The following is a 17,522-nucleotide window of genomic DNA, read 5'->3' as shown; positions in this document are numbered from 1 at the left end:
AGGTTGGCTGATCCTTCCAGAGAACCCAGTGGAAACAAACTTAATAAACAGTTTTCCCTCTTAAGACTAGATGTTAACTATCTAAAACATAATTAAAAACAGTATGCCAGTCAACAAGTGGACTTTTTACTTCTTGTCTAGGGAGTTTAGGTGTCTTCACTTTAATAGGGGTCATGGTGCTAGTTATCAAATTGACAGTCTTGACCTGACCTCTAAAAGTGGCTGTAAAATGATGCCCAGTAAATTAAGATAAATGCCAAATTCCTCTGAGGAAACAGGCCTATATCATGACTGTGAAATGGGTATGTGGGTTTGAGGCCAAGACTTCACAATCAGTATATAAATACCAGCCTGGGCACGAGGGCAGACGAGCACTCAGTTATTGTACACACAAGAGCACAGTGACTCACTTCACTCAGCATTACGCTTGGCTGGAGATTTTAAATTCCTTTTTAAAAACAAGACGATTGTACCACAGGGTAAAGATTTTATTATCCTCAATAATGGGATTGAATATGCCAAGGCAGAGAAGCAGAAAATGAGATCTGCAGATCCCAGTGCCAAGACAGGGGTGAGAGAAAGCCACAACAGGTCACTTGTGGGAGGGGGGGGGCGGGTTTCAATGTTACGGTGGCCTAGAAACCCAGGGAAGCCCCTCTGGGAAATGTCTGGCCCCCACCAAGAGAGATGAGAGAAGTTAAACTAGATCTAGTTGCAGGCAGTAAAGTCAAACAGGAGCACTTACTGTAAATCTGCTGTTGCAGGGTTACTGGAATACTAACCAAGGAGGAAGGGCATTAAGTAGTTCAGGAGAGAGTTTACTGATCCGGCCCTGGCCCTCAGAGGCCATTGGCAAGTAGTGTAAAGAAGCCAGCAGTCACCACTAGCTTGAGACATCATCCAACCCAAATGGATTGGACAGGTCCCCGAAGACCAGAGACAAGCCATAAACCTTCAACCTGAATTCATTTTTATCCACTGCAGGGAGAGTTCCTGTGAATCTTGTTCCTTCTTCCATCCTTCCTGTTCACACAAACTTGTCCCTACTTATTTTGTTCCCCTCTGTTTCTCAGATTTATTGCATCCTGCATTGATTCTTGGAGAAGAAGGAAAAAAAAAAAAAAAGAGGCTGTGATTTAGTTCCTGTCAAGGCTCAGATTAAATACAGCGCTTCTTTCTCCCTAAAGCCTTCCACTTGGCCAAACTTAAATGAGGTGATGAGACACTAACTCAGACCCCCTGCCCACTGCCTTCTGCTGTGCTAACCTCCAGCCTTGTGGGGATGACAAGCCAAATGCTGAGTGGCCAGGCATCCTCTCTGGAGTGTTGACCAACCAAATACTCTGAAAACTGCAACCAGAGTCCTAAACCATCAATGTGCATAAGCCCCAAGAGACACAGGTGCAAGTCTACTCAGATCTCTTAGGCAAAAGTCCACCCAGCTTTCTTCAGCCAGAAGGAAGCATGAAGATCTTAGCTCCTCTATCTGCCCTCTCTCCCTTAACATGTCTGACTCACCAAAACACAAGTCTGGTCTCCACAGGAGAAAGCACTGACATTGACCTGTCACCGCTAGGATGGGTTACGTGTCCTTTGACTCAGTTGTTCCCCAGGACCAAGTCGGTTCCCCTCTTTAGAGACCTTAGTATTTTAAACTTTTGATCTGGTCTTTTTCTGCCCCCTCAGGTCATGGATTATATGGGACTTTTGAAATGTTATCCTCCTGGAGGAAAACTAGAGAAGACCAACATGTTAAAGAGAGAACTGCAGCAGTCTATGCAGACTCCATGCTCTCCTTTTCTCTCACCACTGCCATGTACCTGGTCACCTTCGGCATAGGGGCCAGCCCTTTCACGAACATTGAGGCAGCCAGGATTTTCTGCTGCAATTCTTGTATCGCAATTTTCTTCAACTACCTCTATGTACTCTCGTTTTATGGTTCCAGCCTGGTATTCACTGGCTACATAGAAAACAATTACCAGCATAGTATCTTCTGTAGGAAAGTCCCAAAGCCTGAGGCATTGCAGGAGAAGCCGGCATGGTACAGGTTTCTCCTAACGGCCAGATTCAGCGAGGACACTGCAGACGGTGAGGAAGCGAACACTTACGAGAGTCACCTATTGGTATGTTTCCTCAAACGCTATTACTGTGACTGGATAACCAACACCTATGTCAAGCCTTTTGTAGTTCTATTTTACCTTATTTATATTTCCTTTGCCTTAATGGGCTATCTGCAGGTCAGTGAAGGGTCAGACCTTAGTAACATCGTAGCGACGGCGACACAAACCATTGAGTACACTACTGCCCAGCAAAAGTACTTTAGCAACTACAGTCCGGTGATTGGATTTTACATATATGAGTCTATAGAATACTGGAACACTAGTGTCCAAGAAGACGTGCTAGAATACACCAAGGGGTTTGTGCGAATATCCTGGTTTGAGAGCTACTTAAATTACCTTCGGAAACTCAATGTGTCCACTGGCTTGCCTAAGAAAAACTTCACAGACATGTTGAGAAATTCCTTCCTGAAAGCCCCCCAATTTTCCCATTTTCAAGAGGACATAATCTTCTCTAAAAAGTATAATGATGAGGTTGACGTAGTGGCCTCCAGAATGTTCTTGGTGGCCAAGACCATGGAAACGAACAGAGAAGAACTCTATGATCTCCTGGAGACCCTGAGGAGACTTTCTGTCACCTCCAAGGTGAAGTTCATTGTCTTCAACCCGTCCTTCGTGTACATGGATCGATACGCCTCCTCCCTGGGAGCCCCCCTGCACAACTCCTGCATCAGTGCTTTGTTCCTGCTCTTCTTCTCGGCATTCCTGGTGGCAGACTCTCTGATTAACGTCTGGCTCACTCTAACGGTTGTGTCCGTGGAGTTTGGAGTTATAGGTTTCATGACATTATGGAAAGTGCAACTGGACTGCATTTCCGTGCTATGCTTAATATATGGAATTAACTACACAATTGACAACTGTGCTCCACTCTTATCCACCTTTGTTCTGGGCAAGGATTTCACAAGAACGAAGTGGGTAAAAAATGCCCTGGAAGTGCATGGGGTAGCGATTTTACAGAGTTACCTCTGCTATCTTGTTGGTCTGATTCCTCTTGCAGCTGTGCCTTCAAATCTGACCTGTACACTGTTCAGGTGCTTGTTTTTAATAGCGTTGGTCACCTTCTTTCACTGCTTTGCCATTTTACCTGTGATACTGACTTTCCTGCCACCCTCTAAGAAAAAAAGGAAAGAGAAGAAAAATCCTGAAAATCGGGAGGAAATTGAGTGTGTCGAAATGGTGGATATCGATAGCACCCGAGTGGTTGACCAGATTACAACAGTGTGAGGGCATCTGCCTGTTACAGTTTCACCCTAGGTCTTATCAAGAGCAAAGGGATGATGTTCATGGCAACACATTTAAAGTTGTTTTTTGGTTTTTAAGGATAAGAAACAGGCATTGCCAAAAACAGTAAAGGACTAGGGGAAATGGGGAAATTGTCAACCTTTAAAACAAAAGGTTGTCATCAGAGAAAATTTACTTACACACACACACACACACACCCTAGGAGACTCATAGTCTCTTAAACTAAGATTGAATAAGAGAAAGCTTATTAGCAAGCAGAATCCTATTTTATTCACACTGCAGATGTTGCTGGTATGGTGACAAAACCCTTCTGATTGAAAGGTCAGCTGCCAAGGCAGAAATAGCTTTGAGCACTGTTCAAACAATAAGGCTTCCAGAACTTTTGCAAAGCAGTAACTCCAAGCAGGGTCTATGGTTTAAGGTCTTCACCATCTCATCTAGCTCCCCAACACCCCAAGGAGATGCTTGTAAAAGTTCTGGCCAGAAAAAGCAGCCAGAACCTCAGAAACTGACACGCGGTGGAATGGCCATCACCTATGGGCTGAAACTGAGTCACCTCTAAAGTCACCCGGGTGAGGCAGTTTTCTTGTCAAGAGTTAATTTATCATACCCCCCACGCACCCACCATCAATATACTTTTAATGTTTGTATGATTTGGTTAATATACCTTTAAACCAGTGACAGCTTCAGTAATGCAAAGTTAAGGCCAGTCTATTTTGGAATATTTTGTCGCTTGTCACCAAATGGATCTGCAATAGTAATTGCAGCTTTTGGCAGGAGGCTCTGAGTACCCAGAACCACAGAGCCAAACCCAAATACCTGGCATGATGGAGAAAAAGCAGGTGTCTAAATGAACCCAGAGACAGTGTTTCCATTTTAACAACAAAAAATGGCCAGCTGGTACAGCTGTTTGTGGTTTGGCCCTACATGCATTTTTGCATGGATGCCCAGAAACAACATCTGCCCACGCAGAGCTGAGGAAGGAAAAGTTATCGGCCACAGCTTGCCACTTGTAGTGCCAGTCCACCTTTGCTCAGGAGACCTGCCTGCTCAGAGACACAGAGAAGAAAAGTCCTGAAACTGTGTAAGTCCTGAAACTGAGAACTTCAGGCAAAGACACAAAGGGCTGAAAATGACAAAAATGGAACTGATGGGAAGATGTAATCACCAATATAAATCTATCAATGATAACAGTCAAGCTTTCCTGCTCACCCGGCTGCACTTTAATCCTCCTGGCCCCCCTACACCTTCGTTGGTGCCCCCCTCTCCTTCCGTGCACGGCCTTTCTGTACATTATCAAGCCTAGATGTTTATACTGTGGGCTTGCAGTATCTACAGGATCTAAACAGAAATGGTTTGATCTGAAGAGGCTGTGTATGTCACCCCAGATCCCTGCATTTCTTTCAGTCTATAAAAATGAAGCTAAAACCTGGTCACACTTGAGGCAAATGTCTACAGTATTTTTCCCTTTTAGAGACGTAGCTTATTTAGACATCTGTAGTGATAAGCATTTCCCCAAAGCACCTTGCCTTTCTGGACCTTAGCGGACGTACTGTGCAACTTCCCCATCCCTGCAGAGGAGGAAACTGAGACCTAGGAGAATAAAGCGACTCACCCAGGGTCACACCACTGGAGGGTTTCCATCATTTCAGCATGCCTAAGACAGGGCAGGCCAATTTTAGATCTTCTCATAAGAGGGCTATTACTCCCTTCAAAGTACATTTCCAAGGAAGAAACATAGGACTTATTGGCCACAAGGCAGACTTTTTTTTTTAATGTCTGGGTAATGTTTGGGATTTAGGTTTACCATTGTCTTTCCAGACAGCAAAAATGCCCAAATGATTCAGATGTAACTACACCAAGTGCAAACCTGTGCTTTCTATTTCATGTACTGTTGTTCACACAGTTCTAAATATATGTGCAGGGGATCATAGCTAGTGCATTACACACTTGTTCAATCTCTCCTGCAAACACACTAAGTGATCATACCAACGTGTTATGCACTCTACTAGAAGATAATGAGCTTTAATCTAAGGACAAATGCAATCCTCGAGAAAGGGCAAGTTCTCATAATAGATCTGCGATCAATTCTCTCTCCAAGGGGCCTGCAACTAGGCGGTTACTGATAAAACACAGCTGAAGAGGGGATTGGTTTTATTCCTAAATCATATGTTGCTAAGTCATTTTCTGAAAAATGTGTTCTAAATCAGCCATTGATTTAGTGTTGGCCACGTGGAGTACCTTGGGTTACAGTGACTCCATAAAATTGATACAACACACACACCAATTAAGTGGATTTTGTTGAGAATTTAAGCATTCAATTGGGTCAACCAGAATGACTTAGTGTGGAACTTTATTTTATGACAGATAGTAGTTTTCCAGCTTGACTGGGTCTCTGTATACCTTGGGATATTGTATTTTTAAATGAAGGGCATTTTAAAACTTGTCAACTTCTCTTTTCAGCACTTGAAATCAAAGCTTATGGAATTCTGACTGTGAAAAGAATGAATTATTTTTACTGGGGGACTCTGCATGCCAAGATTTACTACTTATTATTTATTGTGAGATCATTATTATTTATTTGTTAATATTGATTATTAATAATTGCTCTAATAACACTGGTTTAGCCCCACCATGGATAAGACATTTTAGAAATAGCTCAGAATCACATCTCCTGCAAATTTAAGTCCTTACTTCATGAAGTTTTACTTTTACAATTGCTATCAAGAGGGAGGGAACGATCCTAGCAAACACTTGCAAAAGTTTTCTTTTTCAATTAATTCCAACCAAGACATTAATGTTCACTTTACCAAAGAAACTGATTTGGTTGGTTTTGAGTTGCTATTTATTGTTTGTTTACCAAAGAAAATATTCCATCCATCAGAAATATTTCTCCTGCTCAACTAAAAGAAAAAAACTGATACTTGGGCTTTCTTGGCCATCCATAAGGAAAAAAAGAAAAATCAGGGTAAGGGTGATATTCTTTCAATGAGTGAAACAGCAGAAGGTGTAAATTCACAAGAAACTTGGGGTTTGCAAGAAAGAAAATGATACTTGAAATAGGGCGTTATTGTTAGTCCTATAGCAATGGCCCAGCAAACAGCATGAGGGCTCCTCAGGCTAAAAAGAGTATGTCTGTTCCACAGGAACAAAAAATAAGATAAATGCCAATGCAACTCCTTCTCCACTGTTCCAGCTCATAAGTTTTGTTTTGGGTTTGGGGGTTTGGGGATTTTAAGGTTGGGGGGGTTGTTTTGCTTTGGCTGTGATGTTTGTGTTAGCTTGTTTTCCTCCTGTCTGTCCTACCATTTTTATTCCCTCAATTTTCAGGCAGAAGTGAGATAATCCCATCTGATGCCATCCTCCATGGCTACAGTTACTTATGCAATATGCTGCTCTGAACAAGGCCCTTGATAACTCTTTTATTTTAACTAACCACCACCCAATTGTTCTAAGTGGCATTCTGGGACCATGACATCACTTTCCTCCAGCCCCAGCAATGAAGCGTGGCTGTGTCTATCTCAAGAACGGGTGGACTGGGCAGCTGCCCTGGGGGGTGTGGTGTGAGGCAGAGCCTCTTGGACACAAATGATATCCTCCTCCAAATGGCTTTTTATTCCTTCGGATCCTATTAAAGCAGCCCTGCAGCTTATAGTAGTGTTTGATTTCTGTGAATCTGTTTTCTCATTTGTAAAATGGCGATAATACAGTAACTATCTTTCAATACATCAAATACTTACTGAGTGCCTAATATCACCCAGGTACTGTTCTGGAGACTGTAGACAGCAGTGAACTAATGAGACTGTTAAAAAATCTGCTCTCGAGAGTGTACATTTGAGTGATGTTGCAGATTTACTGAAAGGATTAAATGAGAAGGTGTTCAGAAAGCACTTGTGGCAAGGCCTCGTGTAAAGAAGGAACTCAAGACATTATTATTTGTAATTTGTCCATCCCACACAGTAGCACTTGAGCTCAGGATGTAAAGCTACAGAGAAGCAGATTTCTGTAGGCTTGAGCCCAGGATTAGGGCTATATAAAAATGCAATGAATTGTCCTGGTCATTTTAAGACATTCAAAATTTGGCTAGATCATCACTTAGTGGGGCGAGTGGGAAGAGGGCACAGGCTCTAGATGGTGGAGTTGGATGGTAATCCTTGAAAGAAAGAGGCACAGGCAGTCCGGGATGGAGTTGGGGGCGGCACATATTTCATTACTGTGCCTGGCTTGTCTGAAGACACTCCTTTATGGTAATTTGCTTTTGAGTCTTAGCTACATAAAAAGCATCAGGTATTTGAAGACAAAGTTCCTATTTTCCACACGGAAGGAAAACATTAAATTAGTACTACTGGATTCTCTGGCAAAGAACTGAGAATTGCTTCAGCCAACACATTGCAGAGTTCCTCCCTGTGGTGGTTACAACTGTTTATTTCTGTTTCATGCCAGTCCAGGAAAAAGCAAAAAGGAAAGTGAATGAGCTAAAATCCATTCACCTGAATAGGCAGTTGTCAGGATGTCCTCCCCAGCCTGTTTCTCACCTGCCCCACTGCTGCCCAGGTGATGTGTTTGAAGCCCTCTTTGATATCTGTGAGGGTGCCATGCAAGGAAGACAAAGTGAAGGAGCAGAGAGCTCTGGCCTGTGTGTCAATTTTCAGGTTAGATTAAAATTAGCATGGCAAAGGTTTGGAGGAGTTGATCTGGAGAAAGAAGGCTTCTTTGCAAAGTACAAAAAAAGCAATGTCCACCAAGGAGGCAACCAATGAAGGGCCCTTGGTGGATGGAATGCTGTTGCTGTGAGATGCACCAGCCTCTCCTCCCTCCAAAATGTTGACATGAGATGAACCTTTGGAGAGAATCAAGCTTAGTCTCCTGTTTCTCACTTAAGAAAATGGAAAGCTGGAGAAGTGAAATGACATGCACAGAGCTAGTTAGAAGCAGATACAGGGCTGTGACTGCAGTCTCCTAGTTCCTAGCCTCACTCCTTTCTCCACTCTGCCACTTTACTGCCAAATTCTATATGTCTATATCATGGGGTCTTCACCTGGGTACATAGATGAGTTGGTGGGAGGGTGGACTCTGAACTCCCTAAAATTAAATTATATGCAAAAATGTGTGTATATGTTCCCTATGTGCATTTTCCTAAAGAGAGTTCATAGTTGTCATCAGATTTCAAAAGAGGTCTACGACCCAAAAGGAGTGAAGAACCACTGTCCTAAATTAATAAAGACCTCATTGGGGATGTCATCCTGGTGTCCTCATTTTGGCTAATGGGCAATCAAGAATTTCTCAACCATCTTTTCTCCAAGGAGCCAGAACTGCTTCTAGGTATTGGTCTCTTCATGCCCAGTGAAGTGCCTGTCACTACTCTTTTTTCCTCATTCATTCATTCATTTAATCTGCATACATTTTCCTTGTCCAATTCATGTTCCAGCACCAGTTAAACACACTCAAGGGCAAGACAGGTAAAGGACCCCTCTGCATCATGCTTTCATTGGCAGAAAGAATACACGTGGACGTGAGAGAAGAAAGAGCTGAGCAACTTATTTCTGAGCTTTCTAGGTCTACACTTGTGGCAGCAGCATGCCACAGCCTTGAAGGGCTGCTCCCAAGTGATCTCTATTCAAGATAGGGAGAGAATGTGTCTCATTCATCTTGGAGATATTTGCAGTGAACAAACAGGAAATCATATCCATGGACATATGATTCCACTTAAGGACAGGTGTATGTGCAAATTGAAGCTCAGTTCTCTTGACTGTCAGCCATAAGTTAGATGTAGTGGCCATTGATGGAGCAAGCTGAAGAATAAATGACTCTACTCGTACTGTTTGTTGTGCTTCTTCTGGAACGAGTTTAGGCACAGCAGAATGCAGCTGGGTTGTCCAAAGGGCCAGGCTGAGGGAACACTGCTTGGCCCTCCCTGAAGCAGAGAGGTGGCACTGGTGACATTTACACATTCCTCTGTCCAGCCATGACGAGGGAAGTCTTCTGATGAGGGGGAAGAGTATGAGCCCCACTTTGTAGCATGTTATTTGAAGCCTGAAGGCTTTGCTCACTGAGGTCTATAAAATGCTTTGTTTAATTCCTACAAAATGGCAAAGATTCAGCCCATTTCCATTACCAATTCCACGTTCATCCTGGGGAAAACCCATAGGATTCTCTTTGGCAAAACAATGTATTTAATTTCCAGGGTGAAACTTCAACATGTTTGGCGCAGATTTTCATATCTTTATCCTTCAAATTAACATTCTGCCAAAATTTCCTTTGCCCACTTCTAGAATCACCAAGGCAGATTCCTCCTGCCTCCCAGGACCACAGGTGACTGGCCAAAATTGGTAATGACCCATTAGCGCTGCCAGACACACACACACAGTGCACGTACACTCACAACTATAACACATGTACAAACATAAACGCATAGATACATACCTGCACATGCACACTGCCTTTCACAGCATACCTGACACATTTGAGGCACATTAAAATGCCTTAGCAGGCCCAGTCCTGTGGTTCTGTGGAGTCTGGCAAGCCAAAGGCTTCAGCTATCTTAGGAAACCATAAAAAAATACTATCTTCTCCTTTTATATGTTTCCTGTACATGAGCATGTCTGAGACCAGCCAGATAATACAGCTTAAAAAAAAAAGAAACCCAAGGAAGTGAATGTTTCTTGGAATTTACAGAGTGCTAACTAACAACTTTCTAGTGGAAAACTGCATTTGATGGAAGTTTTCTAAGTCACAGATGAGAACAGCAGTAACCCAACACCATAGAGATCTCTCCCAAAGCCTGGAATTGTGAAAATCTATCTAGAATTTCTCCTTTGCAATTCAGATAAAAGGAGTGGAGAGGAAGGGAGAAGGACATATGGGGTGGTCAATCTGTTTTGGCACCTCGTAGCTTTAAGGAGGCGTGGGCATTTCCCATTTATCTATAGTATTAGTTTAATGGGAATACCCGTGCCTTTCATCCACCTCAAGGAAAGCAGGTGTCACTTAGGAAAACCTAGTGATAAGAAAACTCAGTTGGGAGAAAAATCATACAAGTAACAAACTATCCAAGACCAGAAACGTTTAGACGCCCCCCCCCAACCCCCACAAACACAAACACAGGGAGTGGACATTAAGAGAAGTTGGGGAGAGGAGCCCTAGCACAGTTCCTAAGATTTGGACAGAGTGTGGCAGGAAAAAAAGGTAATTATTATGAAAGAGAAATGAATCAAATCTGTGTGCAGTGAATAAAATTATAAGCTGAGAATAATGGAGCTGTTCAGGAACCTCTATAACATAAAGATATGGAGCCTGAATCTATGCTTTTTAAATAAAAGGACCCCACATTTTCTTTTGAATTCTCGACTTATAATTTCTCCTTAGTAACTTGATGAGAACACACTCAGGTTCTATTTCTATTGTCTATGATTCCATAATTCAACCACCCACGGCTACATATTCACACTCCAGCTTAGCTGCTCTGAGCAGAGTTGTTGAATGCTAGGCCCAAACAAGGAAGATTTCAGCTTTGGTTTAATAATTCCTTGGCCAAATTTATCTCATTCCTCTAAACGCACAAATGTTTCAAAGCTATAAAAAGTGTGTCTAGATAGCCAATGCATTTCACTTTTTTAACATCAAAGATAACTCCTGCCAACAATTATTAACAATGAAATAGTCATAACAGCTAAATGTTCATTTAGCAGTCCAATTTCAGTGTGTGACAAGAGGGAAGAGTCTGTATCAAATATTTAGTGATGCTGGAAAAGATCCTCACCCTAGACATACAATAGTTTAGACAGCAGAAGATGGTCCCTCTCTTATTGTCATCACTAATGAAAGAAGTTTCTGAAACTGCATATATTAGTCTGTAAAGTTTCGGGCTAAATCACAATGACTTTTAAAGTCAGATCCATGGCAACTGATCAAAAGATGACATCTTGTCAGTCAGATTAATCATTCCATGCAGCATTCAGAAGTCTTGTCTATTTCTCCAAAAGACCCCAGTGTTATATTGTTTCCCATTCTTTTAGCTGAGTTTCTTCACAATAGGAAAGTAGGTGATTCTGGAGGTAATAAAAAAATTTTTTTAATATAAATTTATTTTAATTGGAGGTTAATTACTTTAAACTAAAAAGGAATGTTCAAATCCTAAAGCACATAATTAGTTTATATTGGTCAGATCTGAGATAAATAAGCATCAGACCCTACAGAGAAAAATACCACAGTTGCACCCCGCACTTGACAGGGTGTGAGTCACACCACATTGACCTATGACGGGCAACACCTGCTCAGGTGGAATGAATTGAAAACTTGCCCAGAAAAATTTCCCACAAAGAGTTAAAACACTTGTCTACTGACATTTAATCAACTACACTGTTTACCTAAAATCAAGACATTTCAAAGATGTTTAAAGAAAATCAGGAATAAAAAATGACTAGCTCCTTCAGAAAAAAAAAAGATGTCCTATATTCTGTACCACTTGAGTTTCTCTGACACCTAAAATATGTATTGACGTCATCCCACACCTACACAAAAACAAAATCAGCAGGGCAAACCATCCCACTGATGATTGGCAACCCCACAGTTCCTCTCCATCTGACCAGCTTTCACCAGAGGGCAATACTTCAGGCTTCCACATGGGATTTATAGGCTGCAGCAGCCCTGGGAACACTTAGCACACTAGCCCTGGGAAATGCCTCATGCCAAATACTTCGAGTCCTGAGTTGACTGCCCTTTCATATTAAAACCCCATCTTCCCATAAAGCATCCTGCCTTCAATCCTGTTATCAGATTCCCAGACTTCAAACTTCTTGCTTTCACTCAGATGTCTAACCCTCTCACAGACACACCCCAAAGAGTGAAATGGCAATGGACCAGAGAAATGTCTTCAGTTTACTTTTTTTTTTTTTTTTTGCCTTTCTTTTCTTTTCTTAATTTGGATATATCTGAGCTTTTTAACAGCAGTTAGTATGCATTCTTTTTGGTTATTTTGTTTTTTCCAGAGGAGCAATCAAAAAAGTTTCTATGACTTAATGTCTTATAGATACAGGTTTGGGTTTTTTGTTTGTTTAGCAGCAGATGTCTTTTTAGAAAACCTTGCATATGGTGCCTTCTTTGGCTTTAATGGTCACCATGTTACATTTCTGTCTCTGGAGAAAAAAAGAAAAACCCATTTGCTGTCTTCAGTTTAATATATAAATACATATAAATAGGGGAATAAAATTGTTGCAGGAAGATTCCTATGCACCTACATGTCTGGGCATAAAAGAACTCAATAGAGGCCAAAGAAAACTACAGTTTTGGCTTCTTTATTCTGTAGAATCTTGATCTTCCACAGGCATTTAGAGCAGAGGAGGAAATGCTCTGTGTGTTAGTTATAGGTCAATAACCTGTATGGAGAGGGAATAGAAGAGCTTGAGAGGGGCGTGACAAAGCAGTATATAAGCATGCAATGTCCAGTCAGTTGTTGGAGGAGGTGAGGGGGCTTTTAGTATATTTCACAGGGCTAACAATGGATGCATGATTTCACTGTCACAAAGAAAGTTTGAATCCAAAATTATATATCACAGGTACCAAATTACAATACTGACCTTGTAAAAAATGTAACGGATTTGGTTGATTCCAAATTTTCTTAAGCATGCAATGTCCAGTCAGTTGTTGGAGGAGGTGAGGGGGCTTTTAGTATATTTCACAGGGCTAACAATGGATGCATGATTTCACTGTCACAAAGAAAGTTTGAATCCAAAATTATATATCACAGGTACCAAATTACAATACTGACCTTGTAAAAAATGTAACGGATTTGGTTGATTCCAAATTTTCTCTCAGTAGTTCTGAGCTGGGAATAGCGAAGAAGTTGCACTCATACTCCTGTCTGTTAAAGTCCTTATTTAGCCCATTTCCATGGAAACTGAAATCAGTTCTCTCTCACTGCCCCTCACCCTCTCTTTCCCTTCATTCCTCCCTCCCTCCCTCTCTCTCTCTTTCTCTCTCTCTCTCACACACACCCACACACCCACACACACACACCCACACACACACACACACACAGACACACACGGGAAAAGCTACCTAGAGTTTGGTGGGTATCGTGTGTGTGTTTGTGTGTGTGTGTGTAAGTAAACATTCATAGGCTAATATCTGTGTGGACACTCTCTTATCTATCTCTCATCTGTGTTAACTTTCCAACCAATGGAAGAAAGGCCAGAATGGCTTCCTTCTTTAGAAGCCAATCTGCGCAGATAAAAATCTTGAGGTTCAGAAAACTAAGCATATCACATCAGGCCTTCACTAGCAAATCCTTGAAGAATTCCATTTCACAAGTGCATGTTCAATTAATTTAGTTAAGTAACTTGGAAATATTTTGTGCTAGGAAGACATACATAAGAACTAAATTTAATCCCTTGGATTTCTGCCCACTTTGCTTTTACTCTCAAGTATCGACATTTCCCTAAAATAGCCCAGAAAGTAAGGACCAAGAGAAAACAGAAAATGAATGAGCTCATTTTAATATTTCAACATATACTCAGTTAAGTTTCCATGCTAATGCAAATAATACGTGCACATTCCAGGCTTATGGAGATATTTAGTAAACGATTCTATCTTAGTTCAAATCTCCCTTGAAGACAGGCCAACACTCAAGCTGCTGCCTATAAAAGGGCACTGCTGAAACCTACAGAAAGGCTGGAAGAAGAATGAATACTGGCCCTCTCCATACTCCTGCAACGATGTCATCAGGCAAACTGGGTGCCTTCTATACATGGATAATTGTCTGATAGGGGGAGATATTTTACTTTCCATCTCTGTCCTTTTCTCCATAGGAAAAGATAAAATGGGTTTTATTTTTAAAGAATTTCACTTAAACCTGAGATTTTTGCTTTCAATCTCACTCACCATATTCTCCTTTGTGCTTTATGCTTGAATGAGTAGTCTGAAATAGGGCTGAGGGTGCTGACCATCTGTAATCAAAACCTGAGGGGAGTGGGCAATGATTTTAAAATGGAAAAGTCATTTTTGTAGAATAAAAAGATACTCAGGAGTAAGGGGTGGAAAACTATAATTTCTTGTCACCAAGGCATGACTCAAGATGCCAGCCCCTCCCCCGGCTTGGGAACCACTGTTATCTTCCCCAGGCTATTATGTAGAGATGATATTTCATCATCTACATGAAAATCTTCATTTCTGCAGAGAGCATCACGGATTCACAAGAATATAAAAACACAAATTCCCTTGAGTCATAGCACTTCAGTCGCCAAAACCAAGAGCATCCAATGAGAGGGAGCCCTAAAAGAATGTGTAATAAATTATTTATCACAACAGCTTGAACAGGATACAAGTGTGGAATCAGTAAGAATGTTGAGTCCCATGAACTGGAGGTCATCAAATGAAAGGCCCCAGACTGTAATATTGTCTGCATTTCTAAAAATTAAGAAATGTGAAGTTGTTGGCAAATGGGCCCACTTATTCTTTCACTTCAGTTGACCTTTATTGTAGAAAAATGACCAGAAGAAGAAGAAGAAACCCTGGAAGTAGTGCTAAATGTTGTTAACAGGCCTTGCCAATTGACCTCCCATGGTTAAAATGCGAATTTTAGAGGGAATCAGTACTCTTGAATAATTTTTATAAATATACATACTGAATCCAATGCTTAAACTTGAAATAACTGTAGTGTTGTAGTCTGAGATTTGTACCCCTGCATGCCTCTCATGAATGCAAAAAGAAAATTCTCCCCATTCCTAACTCTTTTACTGTTTTAGATGTTCCAGAAATAGCCCTAGACTTGAGCCAGTGTGGCTTGAATACTCCCCCAACAAACTTTTGCAAGTGTAAGCACTCAGGGGTTCCACTAAAGCTTCTGGATGAATCGTATCCTAAAAGTTATAGAATTATGCATCAACAGCTAAAGGACACAATTATAAGCTGAAATATTGTGACACACTGTGTAATGCCACACGATCAATGCAATGTTCAGTAAATGTATATCTTTTTGTCATTTTGTATTTATTTATACAGAATTAAAAATAAAGCACAGGACTAAAACCAAGGATGTGTGTGCGCCTTTTCCTTTATTTTGATGATAGCAAAGGAAAAACAACAAGCAACACTGCAAAAAGGTTTGGTCCTCACACAGTATTTAAAATAAGGATATGTCAAGCTGAACTGTTATTAATATGTGATGTGCCATCCAAAAATCTTCTTATTCAGGTATGATAACTCAATAACTTTTCAGAATATGGGGCAAAAGTTCCTTCCATTCTGTTGGTGGCATAAAAATGAGGGGGATGAGTGTCTTAGGTTGGTTCTTCCCCAGAATCAGACACAGAGACAAGGATGTGGGTACAAGTCATTTATTTAGGAGGTGATCCCAGGAGCAACAGCAGGGGTGGGGGGTGGAAAATGATGCAGGAATGGGAGGTGATAGGGGATATGCAGATGAACCACTCACCACTATACACAACAGGGATCAGTCCCCCTGGAGACTTCTGGGATATGGTTGTGGGAAATGTACCAGATTTGTTGCACTGGAGGAATGAGGAAGCTGAAGTATTTAACTGACAACTGCCATCAAACACTGGACTGCAGGTGTTCTGCAGATGCTGTTGGCATATACTAAACTAGTGCCTGTCACAGGATATGAACAGAGCACCAGCAACATCTGCTATGAGGAGGAATATTCTTCAAGATATACACAGATAATGAACAGAATCTTGTCTAATTCTCTACATCATGGGTGTTAGGGCTTTACAGCCATAAGCCAGGACTCTAGGCAAAATGAGGCCTCATTAAGGTCTCCAGCAGTTACACCATCAAGGGCAAACTAAAAACTGGTGAAGGATATGGAAGAACAAAGGCCACAGGGATGGTCAATACAGATAAAGATCATGGCCCAGCAGGTGCCACGGAAGCTGGGTCATCCTGAAGTATGAATAGTTAAGAAACTGGATGACTTCAGAGAAACCAGGTCTTCAGTGTTAGGACCAAGAAGAGCCCCAATTCTACCTTTATCTTTGTATACACAAGATGCCTCATATCCAGTGGCATGCTGAGAAATTTTAACAACTGGCTTTCTGGGGAAATGTATGTGGATGACAGTGGAGCAGGCATCGCCAATTTCAGGCAAGTCACAATTTAGTGACTAGCTCAAAAAATCTTAAAAAGTCAGTAATTGTCTCACAAGCTGGCACGAGCCCACCCCAGGACACCACTGCTTATTGCTCTCCACCCAACATCCAGCCACTGTTTGAAGTTTGAAGGGCTAACCACTAAAATGTATCCAGATCCTAATGTCAGAGGTTATGTCTGTAACTACCCCAGTACCATTGTGGGTAGATGACACAACTGATTTGGGCTGTGGGGTTACTCAGCGGAGACTCTTCTCTGAGGGGTACCCCAGAGAGGGGTACTGTCTGATTCCCCCTCATTGTTATCTGCCAGAGCCTGTGAAACCCTTTGTGGCTGGAATTAAGATGCTGGCAGAAGTGCCTCTGGGTCAGACTGTGGCAGTCCTTTACTCCAACTTGCACATGGGCATCTATTGATATACTGTATCTATTTCATTCCACTAGCTTCTCCCCTGACATTTACACCATGTATTTATAAGAAAAGCAATCTATACTCACATCCAAAGGCAGAAGAACCTGGGACTGGCATGAGTACTTAAGTTAATGAACTCTTACTGCCACAGCCTTGTGCACAGCCCTCTTCTGGATATTGTAGTTGATGCAGATTTTGTCTGCCCCAAACCATGAACAAAATGTTGCACATGCAATTCAACAGAGAGGCATGTTCAGTTCACACAATGTCTAGCTTCTACCTCACAGAGAGGTCAAGGACTCCTGTCTCTCCCCATCACCAGTCACTGTCAACTTAAATGCTTTTGCACAGTAAAGGAACCCATAAACAAAATGAAAAGACAACCTACAGACTGGGAGAAAATATTTGCAAATGATGGTACCAACAAGGGATTAATTTCCAAAATATGCAAACAGCTCATATAGCTTAATATAAAAAAACAAACAACCCAATCCACAAATGGGTAGAAGACCTAAATAGATACTTCTCCAAAGAAGATATACAAATGGCCAACAGGCACATGAAAAGATGCTCAATAGTGGTAATTATCAGAGAAATGCAAGGCAAAACTACAATGAGGGTATCACCTCACACCATTCAGAATGG

The 17,522-nt window shown here is 41.5% G+C and overlaps 1 protein-coding gene across 1 annotated transcript in view; it reads left to right on the top strand.

Moving 5' to 3' along the window:
* Positions 1-3,341, top strand: part of PTCHD1 (patched domain containing 1) — a 51,122-nt gene extending 47,781 nt beyond the window's left edge. The window contains exon 3 of the mRNA XM_052663762.1: positions 1,687-3,341. Coding sequence (XP_052519722.1) covers positions 1,687-3,341 — 1,655 coding nt within the window. The remainder of the gene's footprint in view (positions 1-1,686) is intronic.
* The last annotated feature ends 14,181 nt before the right edge of the window (positions 3,342-17,522 follow it).

The sequence above is a fragment of the Budorcas taxicolor genome, chromosome X, assembly GCF_023091745.1.
Source record: "Budorcas taxicolor isolate Tak-1 chromosome X, Takin1.1, whole genome shotgun sequence".
NCBI classification, from domain to species: Eukaryota; Metazoa; Chordata; class Mammalia; order Artiodactyla; family Bovidae; genus Budorcas; species Budorcas taxicolor.
This window is presented reverse-complemented; position numbering and strand designations above follow the sequence as displayed.